The 19,718-nt window shown below is 34.2% G+C and overlaps 1 protein-coding gene across 2 annotated transcripts; it reads left to right on the top strand.

The window, feature by feature from the left end:
• Window positions 1-304: 304 nt before the first annotated feature.
• LOC144845101 (alpha-N-acetylgalactosaminide alpha-2,6-sialyltransferase 3-like) lies at window positions 305-18,922 on the top strand. 2 transcript variants are annotated; one of them, XM_078702250.1, is made up of 6 exons: window positions 305-369; window positions 6,453-6,531; window positions 7,156-7,374; window positions 15,405-15,832; window positions 16,114-16,221; window positions 16,803-18,922. In XM_078702250.1, exons 2-6 carry the CDS (start codon window positions 6,472-6,474, stop codon window positions 17,155-17,157), a joined length of 1,170 nt encoding a protein of 389 aa, XP_078558376.1. In that variant the 5' UTR covers window positions 305-369; window positions 6,453-6,471; the 3' UTR covers window positions 17,158-18,922. The 2 variants fall into 2 exon arrangements, with proteins under 2 accessions (XP_078558376.1, XP_078558375.1); XM_078702249.1 differs by lacking the exon at window positions 305-369 and adding an exon at window positions 1,685-1,845.
• The last annotated feature ends 796 nt before the right edge of the window (window positions 18,923-19,718 follow it).

Raw genomic sequence — 19,718 nt, forward strand, 5'->3', positions numbered from 1 at the left:
ATCACATGTTTTTGTCACCGTAAAGTATGATAGTGAGACAGAGCTTAAAGGTTTACACGCGGCTGTTCCATAAGCACTTTTTTCCCGTAATTATAGAGATTGATTCCAGTATAATAAAATAATAATCACTTTTTATTCTTTGTATATGATGTCATAGCAACAAAAAGAACAAACTTTTCCTGAAGCTCCGGTTCACTAAATGACCTTTGAACCCTGTTTATATATGCTCAATCGTGATTCATAGATTGAATACATACTCTCTCCAGTTGACATTCAGTATTTAGTACTCACTATACATTGGAACATGTTAATATAATCATGCTAGTCTACGGCTAGGCCCTCCCTCCACGGACTTACACAAGGAAACCGGTGAGTTTTTGTGAAATTAAAGATCGTTTTTCATATCATAATGTTTGCTACTGATACTGATATTTCTGAAGTCTGAGGAATACTCTATTAATACAATTAAATGTCAATATCACAAAGGACACTCTTCTGTTTACCTATATAGCTACCTATACGGATAGAACTTAAGTGTGATCTTAGACAGGTTTGTGTCCCCTCCTCCTGTACCGTTCACTATGTTATTATAATATCCTATACATATTTCTCATACGAATATGCCTACTTATGTATCTCAACATATACCGTATAGTAAATAATACGATAGTTATAGAATAGGCCATATCTAACATTACTTTTGGGAAACTATCAAACATATCACATGCTTTTTAAATCATGGTACGGTTTCCGTTTAGATTTTATTCCTTTCGCTTTCAAGTGTGCGACCTTAGAAATTATAATAATACCATATTTATATAGCGTCATGAGTAATCATGCTCAAAGGCGCTTTACAAGCATTATTACCCCAGTTATTTTTTGGATCAAACATGTATGTAAACATACTCCCATAATGCAGCTAGTAATCAGTGCAAAGTTGTGTCTTGATCTAACCGGGTACCCATTTAATACGCCTGGGTGGGGAGAGGCAAATGTATAAGTAAAGTGTCTTGCCTAAGGATACAAGCAATGCGGCGAGAGTTTGATTCGAACCACGAATTCGCGATCGGTAATCCAGCGTCCAACACACTGCACTTACAGAAATTAATTAACATACACACACGTACGTAATAGAAATGATATTCTCGACGTGGTTTACCAACGTTACAAACATTTCTAATTACCGAAGAAGATGATAGATTATGAATTTCAAGACACGGTTATTAATTATTTAACTCTCGGCTGTAGTAGACGTAGACGTACTTCTTAACGGTAGGATGTTGGACACCCAGAGGCTATCTAATGAAATATTAACACTTTGCACCATCCAGGTCAATAACGTAAATTATAGCTATTTGAAACGTGATACAGATTATTAATGATAATATTTTACCTTTATATAATCAGGCACTAGAGGCATGTATGCGCCAGTGTAATATTAAATTAGCAAATACGTTTTGAATTTCAATTTTTGTTGAATAAAATTAATGATAATAATAAATTTGTACTTTTAAGTCTCTATGCGCTTCAATTTTCGTATTTAAAAAATCGTTCAAATGATGCTTTGTGCGCCCTCATTATGATCTGAAATCGCTGTAAATAATAAATCTATAAATTATTTGACTAACATAATACAATCGTCATTCTGTGTAGGCCAACAATGTGATGGCACGCTAACTAATCTTATCGCGTATTTACTTAAGTTTAATCTGGTCTGGTTGATTTGTGTCATGCATACGTTTAGGGAAACATCACAAGAACATATTATTCGAACATTATTTCCCTGATCTCGATCCTGATAAGAGGATGTGTTGTTGTCCAGTACTGTACTTTTCTCTTTAACCGGTAAGCATGTTATTAATGATTATTATTATAGGGAGTACTGTATGTGATTACTGTGTTGGATAAGTATATGCTATAGAAAGTCTAGATTACCTTAGCACCAGGGTTTATAGTTATAGGCCACCAAATACGTCTTCGCCAAGCTACCGTAGCTCATACGTACGTTATCGTTAGCATTAATGTATTTATGGATTTAAAATATGACTATGCTATATCAGTATAATTCAAAAGGCAAATTAATGAAAACATGACAATGCTGTAGGCACAAAAATAAGCAAAATCAAAAGAATAGTAGGCCTACAGCATAGTAACAGCCAGAAAAGATAATTGCAGATTCGTGTAACATAACATTAACAACTGCTCTACCACTTCCACATTGCAAGTCAAGCCATCTTTTATGACTGTAAATTGATCAGTATGTTAGCTTTCTGCTTTTTATTGTTTTATTGCAGTTTTATACCTTTTTATCTCCATTTTATGTGTATTGTTCTTGTTGTCAGTGTGTACATAATTATGTTGACAATGATTTTTACCAAATAAATGAATGAATGTATGTAATAATATACCGTATAATATATCAGTATTTTATAAACTTATGATTTTATTAAAAATAATTCTTTATAATTAAGCCATATTGTTTTTATATTATATTCACCATCTGTTAAGTATCCTAAGAGATAGCACAGCGTGTAGGTATTTAACAATACACTATCCACACAAATCATTACCTTTTAGCCTTTATCAATTATTAAAGAGCATAATAATTCGATATACACACATTATAACCTCGCGGTGTGAATTGAATTTTTATAGAATATTAAGTGGCTTGTTTTAACGCGAGTCTGGCAGCACTCAGGAAAGGAAGCTGGACAGGTTTTACATTTTGTATTTACTATTTCCTATGTACTTCCTTTACAGCTGCTAGCTAAATCCCTGTCTACACTATCAAACTAGTTTGACAAAAAAAAGTGTGATGTGCCAAAATATGGTAGTGATGTGCCCAAATATGATAGTGATGGGCTCAAATATGGTAGTGATATGACATCATCATGTCCATATATGGGCACATCACATAAAGTTTATAGTGTAGACGGAGCTTTAGGCCTAATGTGTACAATTTGACAATATGAATTCCATTTCTTCTCCATCTCAGACATAATTTTCCCTCCACTTCGTGCACGCGAATAACCCCGCAGGACATAGGTAACAATAAGCATAATTTAAGTGTATCTCAACATAGTAATTCCAAATGAGAGTGACATTATGATTTGAAAGGGTCACAATTCCAAACGTATTCATGGTAACATATTACAATCTTCACAAAATGTAATTATAATTATGCCCCTTGCTACCATTGGGACCTTATCAGCTCAAAACGAAATACGGGTAAATAAATAATTATTATAATGTGACGTCATGAATGATTTCCGTGCAATACTTAGAATAATATTACTTAACAGTTAGCAGCAATCCGGGATACTGCTAGAAATCTTTCCATATAAACATATATAAATTATTGATTTATACAATACTGTACGGTAATATTAATCAATTATTATTTTTTAGTATATTTTTAATAAAATAATTGCGTAGACTCACACTGTAAACATCATTATCCGGTACGGAATATAAAGATGTATTGTCTCCCTGAAAAAATACTTTAATGTTGCATAATAGAAAATAAAAATTTGATCGAAAAAAAAAATATTTACCTTAAAAAACTCAAATTTAAAGCAAATAATAGTCAAATTAATTGGCTGACAGCCAATTGGTTTGGTTAAATTTAACCGTTCATTTCATGTCACTCGCTGCAAATTGGACTATTAAAGTCTGATTTTATTAATCTTCATTTTTCATGATTTTGGTGGACAATACAAATTTTAAAATATGATGGAATCGGCAATAAATGAGTCGCTGTATGGTGTCTGGCACGACTTGTTGCCGACAGAACCCGCCTATGTAAAGTCCCAACGTCGTATATGTTTCTATAGATAAGTACAGTAAGCCTTGCAGAGGGTGCGGTTCGTAAGAAGGATGACAACAAGGTGTGCCATCAAGTGCAATATTGCAAATCCAATGACCGGTGGTGGACCCGGTTGTAGTCGTCACAAAAAGTTCGACTTTTCCGGTGACCATCAAGAGCAATGACGTAACGCAGAGGCCTGATGCCCCTGGCTTAGGAACTCCGAGTGACCTCCTCGGGGTGTTTTTTTAACCCCTTTCGACATATTTTAATGCCTGTGTTTTCCTCTGGACACTGCTCAGATCCTTATAAGATCCGGGCCCCTGGGCGTAGCCAGTGAGCGCTCATAGCCGTTATGCCACTGTGCAAGAGTCTATACGAAGTTCGAAGTGTCAGATGTTACCGAAATGATTTTCATTTACGTAGACCCGGCATATTTAAACAGATTCGTACGTCCTCAATTTAAGAAAAACATAATACATTACAAATATATATCTTTTAATTAATTTCACGTTTGTTGTTTAGCACTGTTCTTTAATACATTATTCATACAGGCGGGTCAATTCCTTTGTTGGCATGAAAAGCTACTGATGATATTAACATACGTTCAACTTCGAGACATCATGTAAGATAAGACATCGATAACATAACAGATTAAAATTCATTTAAGAAGGAAATGTAGCCACACCTTGAATTAAATAACATATTCTTGCGGTAATGGTTCTATGATTTCTATACACATTTTTTCGACTTGTGATAACGTGGCGCGTTCGGAATCCACCTATTTTCCTCTTATCGGTCAAAATTTGAGCGCAGTCTTTTGAATGGTCTACCCTCATGCCTAGCCAACTATAGCTGGAAGCACCGACTTAATTGAATAAATGTTATAAAATAATGAATGCTATCAAATGTGAGTACATTCTCGATATTTACATGTTGGAGGTGAAACTTCCAACGTCCAAGCACACTCAGCAGGTACATTAGTGTAAACTATAAATTCAATTTAGGGTTGCCTTCGTTGCACATTAGCGCAGTCATTAGGTACACACCGTCGAGGGAACACTATTCCACACTGTTTATGTTTCCATAGTAATAGATATGATAGATAAGTAACTGTTACTTAGAAATTTTAATTACCACCACAAAAGTGATTGATATGCCTTCTTTTTTGCATGTGATTAATAAATGTTCAAATCGGCCAAATGTTCTAATAATCAGTGAGCTTCGAGCTTCACTTATAATTCTCTAAAATGTTTTCTAGTCTATAGTTAATGGGTACCTGGTATAGGTCAAACACAATTGCGCTGATACTGGCTGCAACATTATGGGACTACGTGTTTGATACATACTGTACATGACCGAGGTAATAATGTGAAGCGCGTAGAGTAACCTATAAGATCGACGTATTTAATATTATAATATTTATTTGGTATCTTAAATATTTGATATTATATTTATTAGAAAGTGACACGTGCTGCTATTAGAGTGATTTTTTTCAACAAAAATTGTAGTATGATTCCCGTAGGCCTAGACAAAAGGCTGCAGTGTGTTGAAATAAAACCAAACGTGCTTACGATTTTCCCCTTGGGTACAGTACTTATTTCTTCGGGGAATATGTACAATAGTATGTGAGACCGTGGGCAAGGTTAAGACCTACTTTAATCATTCTTATAAACGGAATATAAATAATGATCAACTTTTCACCATAAGAAACATGTAGATTTTATGTTGAATTTATGTTATACGACTTATAGAGGGACTTATTTTACCAGGAGGACTTATATGGAGTTTATAAACACATTGGACGCACACCAAAGAAAACAGATTTGTAGTATCGGTACTGTATTTGTAGTGTAGGCCTATAGTAGTGTTTTTGTTCGGCATAGAGATATAAACCTATATCAACAGAAACAGAAACAGACTCAAAATCTGTGTTGAAGGGGGAAATTCCCTTGAACAAAATGTCCATATTTTTCCATGAATTAGTAACTGCATGACACGATTTTTTAGTTTTAGTTGTCGGTGTGGTGCCTTGTAGGCCTATTAGTGATAATCGAGCAGTAGTACGAGTGAATCTTAAACGGTATGATTGAGCACGTTTTTACGTGTAATGAATATAAATCACTGGGTGAATACACAAAGTAGTTGTGACGAGAATTAATGCAACAACCAGCTTCTGCCAGATAAATTAATACATTTCATAATAATGTGTTGTTTTATAAATTATAGCAAGTATCGGTAGGCCTATACTATTATGGATGAACAAGTAACTTTTTGAAGCCATTATTGATTGATTGGTAAATGTATGGTCGGTGTTATCTGACAACGATGTTTTTCCCGACAACGATGTAGGCCTATTGTCCCCCAAAATCATGAAAAATGAAGATTAATTAAATTCAACCAAAAATCCATGGGCTGGCAGCCAATTTGACTATGTTTTGCTTTAAATTACAGTTTTTCGAGGTAAATACATTTTTTTAGATCCGATGTTTGGTAAAAGTGGAAAACTATTATGTGACATTAAAATGGCATATTCAACAACAACAATAAAACAAATTATTTTTCAGAGGGACAATACATCTTTAAGTCTCAATTAACGATATAATTATTTTGACACGTGACAATCAATCTTGAATCCTTTTTTTAGACTGATTATTGATATTAATATGTGCAGTCGTTGTGTACCGAGGCAGTGGTACTCTTTTGACAGCATGTATTGGCTTAAGGTAGGACATTTTTCATTGAACAACAACAATAAGGCTAATTAATTGTGTTAAAAAAAGAACTATATTAATTATCACTCATGCGCCTGGGTGGTCATCCTCACACAGTCAGCCGAGTTTTCCGACACTATTCGATTCGGGGATCTATAACTTGCTAAGGCCTTCGACAGTGGAGTTTACAAAAAAAAACACCGTTATGTTTTTATGATGCGATATCTCAGAATTAAGCATGCTTTATTATATAGGCGGAATTACAACAAAGTGTACCCTTAACAATGTAATAATATTAAATTAAGTTATACTAAAGAATACAATTGTTGGTTAATGCTGCAGGTGCGGAAATGCTAGGATGGAAATCGCTCGGGTCGCGCACTCCCCCTTTATCAAAACAAAATTGTGTTATTATTCTGTTATTAGTGCCCTTGCCCCATATTCCCTGCCCCATTTCTCTCCTCCCCACCATTTCTCTCTCCCTCTTTACAGAAATCATGTATCCGCCACATCAGCACCCATGTGTCTTTGCCTTTAGGGCACATAACTCCTTATATTACGATATTGTTTAAGTGTGTATGTATGATTATTGCTAACACGGAGCATTAACGTTAAGATATGCTTTACCATTTTCAGAAGGGAATGCTATGGGCATGCCTATACAGTGTAATGATGTCATTGGTAATATATACAGTATTAAAATCGATGTCACAAAACCAAGTAGTACACCATGAAAGGTCTGAAGATTGTAAACTTGGTCACGTATTTGTAGGCGAAGAGAACACGACCGATACAGTACAAACAACAGAACAAGCTCCAGAATCAGACGGCTATTTATCTGTAATAGATGATAAAGTGAGTCTTTTTGAAATGATATTTAATTATAATTTTATTGTATTTTATATCATGACCACTCAACAGTGACACGCCAATAACAATGCAATAATAATTATAATATATAAATTTGTCGATTGACAAATATAATATATAAATCCAAAACAGACAGCATGAATATTTGAATATTGTTTTACGAAACAATGACAAATACTAGATATAATTATTATAAAGGCTTGGTATAGGGAGCGAGTAGCAAACATCTTGTGTTATTGTACATGAACAAAGTATATGCTAATTTAATAATATTTGGCTACACAAGTTGCAGCAAATATTTCGTTTGACAAAACTGTCGCTAAAGGCATGTTCACATTGAGCGCTGATTCGATATGGTGGGCAGATAAAACTCGTCACGTAGGTTTTGTGTTCAGTGTGATGTAGCTTAACTGATATTAGATGCGATTATCATCAAATTATCAACAGAAAGACATATACTAAAAGGTCATACGTGGGAATGCAGTTAAAATTCACAATTTTACTATATATGTGAAAAAGAGTACTAATAACAGCAATTGTGGTACGTATGGAACGGGATACAAGGCCGAGGAAAGATCTCCTTCACATGTACACCCCCTCCTCTTTACCCCTCCTCATAACCCCACCCCTTTTACTCGTAAGCCTCCACTTTACACGAGGGACGATAATCTCCTTCAGGTTCACTCCCCTCCTCATTACCCCTCATCATTACCCCACCCCTTTACTCGTAAGCCTCCACTTTACACGAGGGACGATAATCTCCTTCAGGTTCACTCCCCCTCCTCATTACCCGACCCCTTTGCTCGTAAGCCTCCACTTTACGCGGGGGAATAATCAATCCCCTTCACCTTCACTCCCCCTCCTTTTTACACGTAAACCCTCCACTTTACCCGTACTCCTTAGCCGTTATATAAAATACGGGTTGTTTTCAAAGATGACGTAGGCAATTCTAGTGATACTTGTAGTATGGTTGATATTATGTTGGATATGATAAAAGCTGTGAATGTGCTGTAACTGTAGCACTGTCTCTAAATGAACCAGATCCTGTGTTATAATTCCTTATTCTCAATGTCGTATATTATTCCTAATGCAAACCGATCGATCGTATTGGATTACGATCGATTGGATAAATTACACGTTTATTCGGATGATTTATCATTAATTATAGATTATGTGTTCGTTTCTATCAGTAATTATAAAGTTAAGCACGAACATTTATTAGTATCTTTTCATTTATTCTGTTGCTAGATGTGTGTGTGTGTGTGATGATTGGTATAATAGAACATACCGTAATTAGAAAAGAATAAATCATATTGAGCCATTTTGCGTTCGTTCATACCTAAATGGATTGGGATTCATAGGCCTGTTGAAATACTTAAAGGGGGTATTATACACCCATTTTTAATTATTATTATTATGATTATGACAAACATGTAGACACAATTAGTCATTCAAATTTATTATTATTTTTTAATTGTTTTTTATTATTCTTTCTTTATTTAATAAATTGGAGCAAACAAAAATTGCGCTAATCGTGGGTTTGCCCCCATACTAACTATACAGTACGAACAATGACAATGACATAGCAATACATAGCAATGAAATTAACATAATAAAGGACATCTAATAACAAAAAACATAAGACCATAAATCAGTATCTTGATAATAAAAGTTCTGTTATATTTGTAACAACATTTTTAGACTCAATATTCGTTGTAAAGGCAGGTTGTTCCAAACTATTGAGTCGGTGTAAGAGACTTTAAATTGAGATACTGGATTACATAGGGTCCGTTTCTATATTGAGAAAGGGAATATGGATTTAAAAGTATTTTGAAAGAAAGGTGGAGCAGTTTTTAGCTGCAACGCGATATTTTTGTATAGTCATAAAATTGGTTTAAAAGAAAACCGATCTATAGAAAAGGCCACAAAAACCTTTCTTTATTATTCTTTATATTCAGCCATGAACTATTTCGATGATGAATACCATTCCTGGAGTAAATCAATATTTTGTATAACAAATGTTATTGTTATTCACAAGTCCCAATCTGGGGGCGAAAGTTCCTTTGTGCAGTTTACTATAGAAAATTATAATCATGTTTTCCTTTTCGTCCTTACGCGTCCTTACGCGTCCTTACGCGTCCTTACGCGTCCTCATACAATAGAGGAATTCATCCATGCTCATAGCAATAGTAATTACAGTTCATATACAATGTTCTTAACATAACAAACTTATTGTGTCTGATCACTGTAATTTATTACGTCCATACACTGTTAAAATAGTGTTTAGAAAAAACATGTATTTTTTACCCACTTTTTCCACACATATTAGCTTTAAAAACATGTTTAGATATAAAACATGTTTAGGCTCTAAACACATTCTAAACATGTAGTCTGTCTCAACTCAATACATCAGTGACGTGTTGATTGTTAAACATATGTGGAGCAATAAGACACGTTTAGGTTTTAAACGTGTTTAATTTGTCATATGTGCTCATGTGTGGAGCTTTTTCCACCACACAGTAAAATCGTATATGCACGCAACGCTAAACACGTACCTAAACATGTCGACTGCTAAACATGTAGATAAATTGAACATAATAGTGACATGTTGACTGCTAAACGAGTGGAGGAAAACAACATGTAGCTATCAACACGTTTAGGTTTTAAACACACTAAACATGTAACTACGTGTTTAAAAGCTCCACACTGTTTTCACAGTGTACAGTAGTAATTTAAATCATCAAACAGTAAGATTTGTCAATATTCCAGCCGACTGTGGGGCTGCACCTATGTCTTAGCAAACCCTTGAATTTCTTGGAAACTTTGTTTCAAATAAACATAAAATTAAATCACACTATAAATCAGTTTGATTATCGCCAACTCCTCAATCCAAATTGACGTCACAAGGAAGCACCTAGGTTCAAACCATTTCTGTTTTTAATGTCGTGAAACAAGAAAGTGTTGTTTAAATGACATACGGCGTCATGTATGCCCCAGATTCCATTCAACAGATTGACAAAGTACTTCAATCCGTTTAAATGTTTTACTTTGGAAAAAGGTTGGAGATGTTTTAGAAAAATTAGACAATAGTACCTGTTCTTTTAAAGAATTAGTTTTTGGTTGCGAATGCAGCATCAAAAACAAACATATTCAATTGGGATAAGATAGAGGTACTACACAAAGAACAAGTTCTTAAACGTAAAATTAAAGAAAGCATCAGCATAAGAAAGCAAAATAAAAATACAAAGATGAATAGAGACGAAGGCGCGCACCAACTATCTCACATTTACGATCAGCTTCTGACGACGTCTGGTCCCCTAGGCTACACAACAAAAACATCTAGTGGCTGGAAAGGAGACCAGTCGGCGTCATAGTTTTATTGGTTTACTATCAACTTATACTTATATCATTATACGAATCGAAACCAGAAGAAATGTTTTCACTATATTCAATTGCTGTTTACTCTATATACAAAATAAACATAATATTGTCAGCGCTAAATAAACCATCCATATTAAATAAACCAATTTTATTGTGAATATGTAAATGAACAACTCAATTCTGTGCATAAACTTAAATAATGCAAACATAGATAAAATTAGAGATACGCTGCGAATAAAATTCGTGGAAAGAAAGAAGAATAAGATAGAAAAAAAAAGATCCTGACAATAACAAGGGGTTATCCGCCAAGTGCGGATAACCAAATAAAATGAAAGTCTCTAAAACAACTAATGTGTAAAAGAGTCTATACTCCAAGTGTAGTTGCGTTGTTTTGTTTTCATTAAAAAAAAATTTTCAACCTGGCGGTTCAAAATTAATGTTTGGCGCCTGTGGTGTTATATTATATACTGTAAATGCAAAAAAAAGAAAAAGAAAAAGAGAAACAAGAAATGATTGATTACAAAGAAATTTATTTATTCAAAATAAGTAGGCCCCTATGTAACAAAAAATATGAAATAAAGGTGAGTGAATCTCACAAAAGAGAAAAAAAGTACTTCAACCCGTTTGAAGATGAATTATCTGACGCGAAACGCGTTAACAAGTCTTAACTATTATTGTAATTAAATTGTTATTTTGCGTCAATGAACTTGGTTTATGTGAAAATCTGACGCGAAATAACAAGTAATTCTTTAAAAGATTTATAGTCTATAATAGGGCCTATAATAGAACATTTAGTTTGCGTCAGATGGTTTATAACCAGAGCAGGATCATTCGTGGCCAGCACGTGACACGATGTACCGTATTATAACATTAACAACATGATTTTGTTGAATTTGATGATTCAAATTTTCATTCATTCTATAACTGTAAGAGAAAAACTTTGAAATGGCATTTGTATAGATTAACTCAATTTGACTTCATCGTTGATGCGACTCTTTTTTATTTTGATCTCACAATCTTAAAGTAGGCCTACATAATTATTCTCAGAAATAAACTCTGCGGGAGAGTGTTTTTTTTCCCTGAAAATACTAACACATATTGCGTGCATATCATGTTCTCTTTATAAAACATTTTGCGGATTTTTTCTGATACTGTTTATACCCATCAGTTATTTATTCTACCACATTAGGCCTAAGCGATAATACTGCTGCCCCTTAAGCAATATATGCATATTTTTATTACCCCTTTCAAAACTATTTATAGGGTAAGAATTAAATGTTACAACTTTTTCAAGGATTTATGATACCTTCATTCTTACAAAAAATATTATTGGCAGAATTCTTGCAAAATATTTTGCTATAGAATATGGCTTTGTATTTTTATTGTGCTTTTTATGATAGTGTCCACAATTTTACATAGCATGCCAACAAAATTGAATGAAATCTCGAGTTATCTGTAGCTTCAACATGGGACGAAATATTAAATAGCGCGTCCTCTGTATTAAGTATTTCGCTTACGTTTCTGAGCGCTTAATTTATTATTTTTTAAGTGAATTTCTTTTTAAAGATATATTGTCCCGTAAAAAAAAGTTTTTTTTTTCAAATTTGTTGTTAAATATGCCATTTTAATGTTACGTACTAGTTATTCACTTTGACCAAAAATGGATCGAAAAAAAATAACCTGAAAAAAAATGTAATTTAAAAGCAAAAATACTTGTTCAAAATTGTCTGTCAGACAATGTTTTTTTGGTTAAAATTAACCGTTTATGTTTTTTTGGTTAAAATTAACCGTTTCGTTTGTCTTTTTATAAGTGAAATAATTTTTGTTTGGGGTTTTTTTGATGACCTATTTAAAGATTTTATTAATCTTCATTTGTCATGTTTTTGGGGGACAATACATCTTTAACCTTTTAAACCAAACGTGAACCTTTTGTAAACGGCCCTACGTACGTAGACATTGATGTAGGCTGTATTCAACGCGTTCTTAATATCTAACGAATCAATATAATTGTTATTAATAATCAATATTACCACCGCGAGCAAGATCAACGATAGTCTGAATTATGATAAATGAGCTTGAACATTCCAATATCTTCCTCATCATTAAATATCTATTATTATTATTATTATGTAATTAATAACCGGATGCAAGTTGGATTGTACTGTAGTTTTATATAGATTAAACATACCGTACTGTATATTGAAAAAAATAACCATATTCGCTTGTTTACAAGTAAGAGAGAAATAACACCAACAATATAATTTATTTATTATTGTTATCTATTTTGTATTCGGTCTAAAAATAGATATTACAAAACGACAATCCAATATTAAAATAATTGTATAAATATTAATACATATAGTTATTTTTTAAAATATTAAAATTAAATGAATTAATTAATAATACCACAATTAATTTACTATTTATAGAAAGGAATAGAGATTTAGAAAACATTTTACTGGCAATTTTAAAATATATTTGTAAAAAAAAAACCACATTACCCTGAATTGTGACATTTTTAGAATTTCTTTAATATTGTTTTTTTAGCTTAGGTCCCCACGCCTTAATAGTGCGTCAATACTGATGCTTGACTTTAGTATGGTTTATTGGAAATATCAGAAAAATCTATTTATGGATTTTCCCAAATAATTACCAGATCAAATAGTATGTTGTCATGTGTATATTGAATGAACTGCCTTACATGGCTCAACAATGAGTGTACACTCTGAAAATAGTGTTTAGATCTTAAACATGTAGTTTGTACCCACTTTTTCCACACATTTAGCCTTGAACATGTTTAGATATGAAACATGTTGAGATTCTAAACACATTCTAAACATGTACCTAACTCAACACATGACATTGGTTGTTAACATGTGGAGCAATATAAAGACACGTTTAGGTTTTAAACATTTGTGATATGTGGAGCTCATGTGTGAAGCTTTTTTCCGACACAGTAAAATCGTGTGCAATCAACGCTAAACACGTACCTAAACATGTCGACTGCTAAACATGTGGAGAAATTGAACAGTGACACGTTGACTGCTAAACGAGTGGAGGAACACAACATGTAGCTATCAACACGTTTAGGTTATAAACACGCTAAACATATAACTACAGTGTTTAAAAGCACCACACTGTTTTTACCCGCTGATTCTCAGAGGATAGATATAACCAAAACTGTTTCCTTTAAAAAAAAAAAGGTGTTTTGATGACGTAATTTAGACGTAATTATCGCGTGTCGTGGAAAACTTGCCATTTACACTCTATACAATAATTCTTCGATTATAATTGACTTACGACCAAACAGCCCACACTCCGATAGTGTATGTATTATTTATGTGTTATGCACTGTGAATCGTGGAATTCTTGATTGATTTGAAACACATTAATATCAATAGATGCAGTTTTATATAGTAAGCGCGATATTGGAGATTGATTTTGCTTCAAAAAACAACACATATTATAATATTATACAGTTGTCTTGAGTTAAGCAGACATTGTCTTGCTCATTCATTCGTGAGATAGCACTTCATTTTATTCATTTGTCTGCTAATTTAATTAAGAGGATTTCTTTTCGATTTTTCTTGAAATTTTTTTAAGTTAATGCGAACTATAATGTCAGTATGATTAAATAGCTTACCACATATCATAATTCCACACATGTGTTTCACGTATCACCATAATAGAGCATATCCTAACCCTTCTTAATCTACCCCTCACGAGAAGCTGTACAGAATTGTCACACAGTATTTTTTTTTTTTTTTTTTTTTTAACCATATTTAATGAGGGTGATCCATCCAGCTATTGCTGATCATTAGGGACCCTCAGAGGTTCACAAGACAAACATATACACAAGATGCTAATAAACAAAGTCTTATTACAAGTCTTTGGGAGTGGAGTAATTTGGTCCTTAGAAAAAATCCTGACATGTGACGGGACTTGAACCCAGGACCCTTAGAGTGGTAGCCAAGCATCATAACCACCAAGCCACAACTCCACTCTAGTATTGGGCAAATATTTTCGTTGTGCGGAGTTAAAGCACTGAAGAATGGTTAAACCATCTTGAATATACTGTAACGAGAAATATAAATTTGCAAGTGATGATCCAGATTAGCTTAACTCCGCTCTATATACGCTTAACTTAAGTGCGTGTGAACACAGCTTTACTGATACTATGCGCGCCTATGTTTAAAAAAGAGATCATATTCATAGAGCACTTCGCTGGTTGAAGCCTATCGGATGATTCAGATCAGCTTAACTCCGTTCATGCTCGCCTATGTTTAAAAGATATAAGAGATCATACGAGCACTTACGTTGGATGAAGCCTATCTAGGATGATTCAGATCAGCTTAACTCCGTTCATGCTCGCCTATGTTTAAAAGATATAAGAGATCATACGAGCACTTACGTTGGATGAAGCCTATCTAGGATGATTCAGATCAGCTTAACTCCGTTCATGCTCGCCTATGTTTAAAAGATATAAGAGATCATACGAGCACTTACGTTGGTTGAAGCCTATCTAGGATGATTCAGATCAGCTTAACTCCGTCCATGCTCGCTAACTCTGTGCGTGTGAACATAGCCGGTCGATACTATGCCTTCAGTAACACCCTATTTTGCTTCGTTCACAGCCTCTTCGATACCACTGCGAACAATGTGCTTTAGTTACCAGTTCTGGTCGTCTTCTCGACAAGGGTGCTGGTTATGACATAGATCGAGGTGTATGTGTAATACGGATGAACACTGCACCAACAGAGGGGTACGAGGAAGACGTTGGTTCTAGGACTACTATACGTGTGGTTGGACACACAAATATGAATAGAGTTTTAAAAAAACAACCTGATTTACAAAAAACATTCTTTGAAGACGAAAAAACTCGAGCGAATATTGTTATTGTGCCATGGTTGTTTTACGAGGATTTTTCAAAGGAAAAGGACGAATCTTTTCTAGTAACTAAAGAATTTTCTACGTTATATCCAAACGTATCGTTTTATTATACAACGCCAAATAAAGTTAAATTAGCAGAGGAAATATTTATGAATGAGACTGGCATTACTAGGTAAGTAAATCGTAAATTTCCCCCATTCCCTCTCCCCACCCCCACCCAATATTTCAAAATCCTGGATCCACGTCTGTGGTTCTTGACTATTTCCGTTGGAAATAAATATGGTGTTAACATTCATGGGATTTGCACAGATGTATTTCAAACGAACTGTGTAGGCCTACATAAACATAGTCGAAGTGTGAAAAATGTTCTGCCGGGACAAAATGTATCACCTTTAACTAAAATATCAATTAGAATCACAATTTGATATTTGTCTGGTATGTTTTTTTTTTCAGGAAAGCGGCGCGGACATGGTTATCGACAGGTTGGATGACAATGTTATTTGCGATAGATATATGCGACTGGATCGACGTCTACGGCCTCGTTAATGATGATTATTGCAAGTAAGTCGTGTTCAAAATGGAAATATGAAGAATTTTAAAATGCCCAATAGATTAATATAACAGTAACAGTAATATGTACGTATGTCCTTTCAAGTGTTGACGACAGGCTATTTCCTTTGACTTATTTACACTAAGTAGTATGACGGTTATAGGTTTTCTTAACGAATAATGACATGCTTTGCTGCACGGCTGGGATGAGTTTATTGAATTGCAAGCGGGTTCGCATAGTAATAATAGGTAGTTACCCAGTCAGCCCCTGCCTACTGGGTTCTATATCGCAATTGATAGGCGTGGCATTGTCTACACTATCAATCTTTATGTGACAAAATAATGTGATGTGCCCATGTGGACATGATGATGTCATATCATTACCATATTTGAACATATCACTACCATATTTGGACATATCACTACCATATTTGGGCACATCACATTTTTTTTGTCAAACTAGTTTGATACTGTAGACAGAGCTTTAGAATCCCTTTCTTCTAAACGGAGCGTCCGATTGACTTGTGAGCCTACATATATGTATGATGTACATTAACGGTTATTTTATTATTTTCTCGTTGGTTTTATTACAGAGCTCATCCTAACGATACCACACCATATCATTACTATGCCGATAATTCTAAAAAGGAATGCTGGTACTATGATCGCAGTGAGAATACTGTGTTGTATGGCCATAAATTTCTCACCGAAAAAGCGATTTTTGCGAGGTGGGCAAAAAAAGTTAGCATATATTTTCATTATCCTTCGTGGGAGGGCGTGGTAACGAACGGAAAACACGTTGACACGCCGTTTTTAAAACTATATGACGAATCCAAGAAAAACGGAAAGCTCCGTAAAGTGGAACAAGCGGAAATGATGAAAAAACGTATAGCTGCCAGACGAGCTTACTTGGAGAAGAGACGGAAAATGAAAAAGAAGAAGGGGTGAATCCTGCTCCTACTCCCGTCCTAGATGAGGTGTGAACAAGCAGAGAAGGTGTCAACACATTCTATGTAGCAAGACAATATAGTGCTGACAATGCATGGAATGTAGGCTATACAGTTTATATTATTGTACGAGACAAGCTGAGACCTCTATTTTAGCTGTAGTTACGACCGACTGAAGAATTTTTACGGTGCGATTTCATAAATTTGGTAATTAATTTTATCTATGACCCTGTTCACCACGAAGAAGAAGAGTTACCGGTACTTTCATTAAAAAAACAACCATCATTTTGTTGTTTACGTTCGGATACATTTTCCAGGAGTAGAAGAAGTAAAAACATATTGATTGTTTATTTATTTATGTATTCGGCAGACCAGGGAAGAGTTAAATTTAACTCTTCCCTGGGCAGACCCAGCTTCTTTCTTTTCATCACAGTACTTATTAAAATACAGTATACCATTTTGTGTTGAATACTGTTAGGCCTATGAACATTCTTTAACGAGCTATTGTATATTCAAAATAATGACACCAAATTAGTATTATTTTATTTTCATCAATATTGTATAGGCCTAACAATTTTGTATTTATTTGTAGACTACAGACTCGCTAGAAAATTCGTTTAGCAGCTTTAAAATAGGTATTAATTTTATTACAGTTTTTGCGTATAAAAGGCAATAAGATTAAACAGGGAGTTATATGGTACCACTTTGAAAAAAAAAAACTTTTATAAATAGGCCTATCGGAAACTGTTTAATAGTAATGTTAACATTTCATAGACAGTACGTATGTATGTATATTACATTTACTATTTATATAATGCTACATGTTTACATAACCTGAAATATGAGAAAGATCGAGACAGATGTTTATAATTGAAATAGAGGATTGGTTATACCACCTGCTATCCAAACATAACCCCCTCCTAGAATCAGATAGAGGGATGAATCTCTGATTGGTCAAAATTACAAGTATAACCCAGCATAGTTATGAGACGAATAGTCTGACTTGTGGATTATATTATTTATGGAGCATAAAAAACATTCAGACAACTGCTCTATCATAAAGAATGATCCCCTTATTGCTCTTTATCCTCGCATATAAACAATGTAATAGAAAGAGTTATAGTTCACCGTCTTCCAGCAGTATACATTGTAACAAGGATCAGGCTGCCATAAATATACCTCCAAAGCTATTTGTACCCTGTTTAAAAAAGTTTATCTAATATGAGCCAAGTTTAATATTTTCAGTTCGGTATTTTTAAATCTTACGCCTATTTTAGAATTTAGTGTAGATGCTATTTGGTGGTGGTGAACCAGTTTACGATTAAATCTATGTTGAATTTTATTTAATAGAACTCCTTTGGAACACTCCTATTCAGGGGATACCTCTATTAAGGGGCCAATATCCCGTGAAATAATGAGGGCTGTTGTATGCACTACGAATACTGTACTACCCTTATTCAGGGGACGCCATGATTAGGGAGGTCGGGCTATCTAACTTAGCTCTGTTCTTTCCACAAGAGTGCAACAGTCAAAAATCACAATCGGGACGTATTGTTTTATTTGATTGTGAAGCGTAACGTGGCCTATCTCTTACTGACATGTGACGTCACACGTGAAATCTTTCGTGCTTGGAGATATTTCATTATTGAAACGCCTTGTTAAATTGATCCATACTACATTACTCTGTTATTATCATCAGGTGCCTCAGAATATTTCATCGTAGAGAATTTATTTCTCACATGAATAAAACTGTTCATATGCTACAATGCGTTTTTCTTCTTTCTTCTTTTACAATGCTAATTATGAGTTACGACTTTATGGCCGTAGACTATGACAACATTATGATAACACTAACAATTCAATTAATATGGGATAATATTGACCAGATTTTTTCTTGGTCCATCCACCAAGGTTCGAATCGCTCTCCGCTATAGCGCATCGTCTTTCGGATGAGACAATAAGCCGTTGGTCCTGTGTGCAACATGGCTCATTATGTACACATGCGCAGGTGTATAATATTCATCACGTATCAGCACTGATAAAAGGGCAGATTTGGGCATATCACTACTATATTTGGACACATCACACTTTTGTTGTAAAACTAGTGTGATGTATATACAGAGCTTAGGGACTAATAGTGGGTTATCATGGTGACGTGTGCAACACCAAAAGTATTCCATTGCATGTGCATATATAGCAATATTACTGCATAATAATTTAAATATTTTTGCCTTTTTACGAGAAACAAATTCCTGTACTATAGTACAGGGATATATTTCTTTGCTAAACTTCGACCCTTATTTTTCGACATCCGATTACTATAATGCAATATTATATATAGCAATTATTACATATTTGGTCAATTTCCGAAAAAAAAATCCCTGTTCTATCTAGGTAGGCCCAGTAAGGGATTTTTTCCCCCGAAAATTGCCAAATTTACACCTCCGCCATAATAAAAATTGATAACGCTATGATTTCACACAATATAATGTCCATAATATAGCAATATTATTGCATGGTCATTGTTACTTGTGATTTTAATACCTACCAATACGTCAAATA

Source organism: Antedon bifida, chromosome 6 (assembly GCF_963402885.1).
Source record: "Antedon bifida chromosome 6, ecAntBifi1.1, whole genome shotgun sequence".
NCBI lineage: Eukaryota > Metazoa > Echinodermata > Crinoidea > Comatulida > Antedonidae > Antedon > Antedon bifida.

What these genes read in the sequence shown, in the direction of transcription:
- LOC144845101 (XM_078702250.1), top strand. Translation starts at nt 6,472, where the DNA reads ATGTGCAGTCGTTGTGTACCGAGGCAGTGGTACTCTTTTGACAGCATG. An exon ending in AATGAGACTGGCATTACTAG is followed by an intron (nt 15,833 to 16,113) that starts GTAAGTAAATCG and finishes TTTTTTTTTCAG; the next exon opens with GAAAGCGGCGCGGACATGGT. An exon ending in GTTAATGATGATTATTGCAA is followed by an intron (nt 16,222 to 16,802) that starts GTAAGTCGTGTT and finishes GTTTTATTACAG; the next exon opens with AGCTCATCCTAACGATACCA.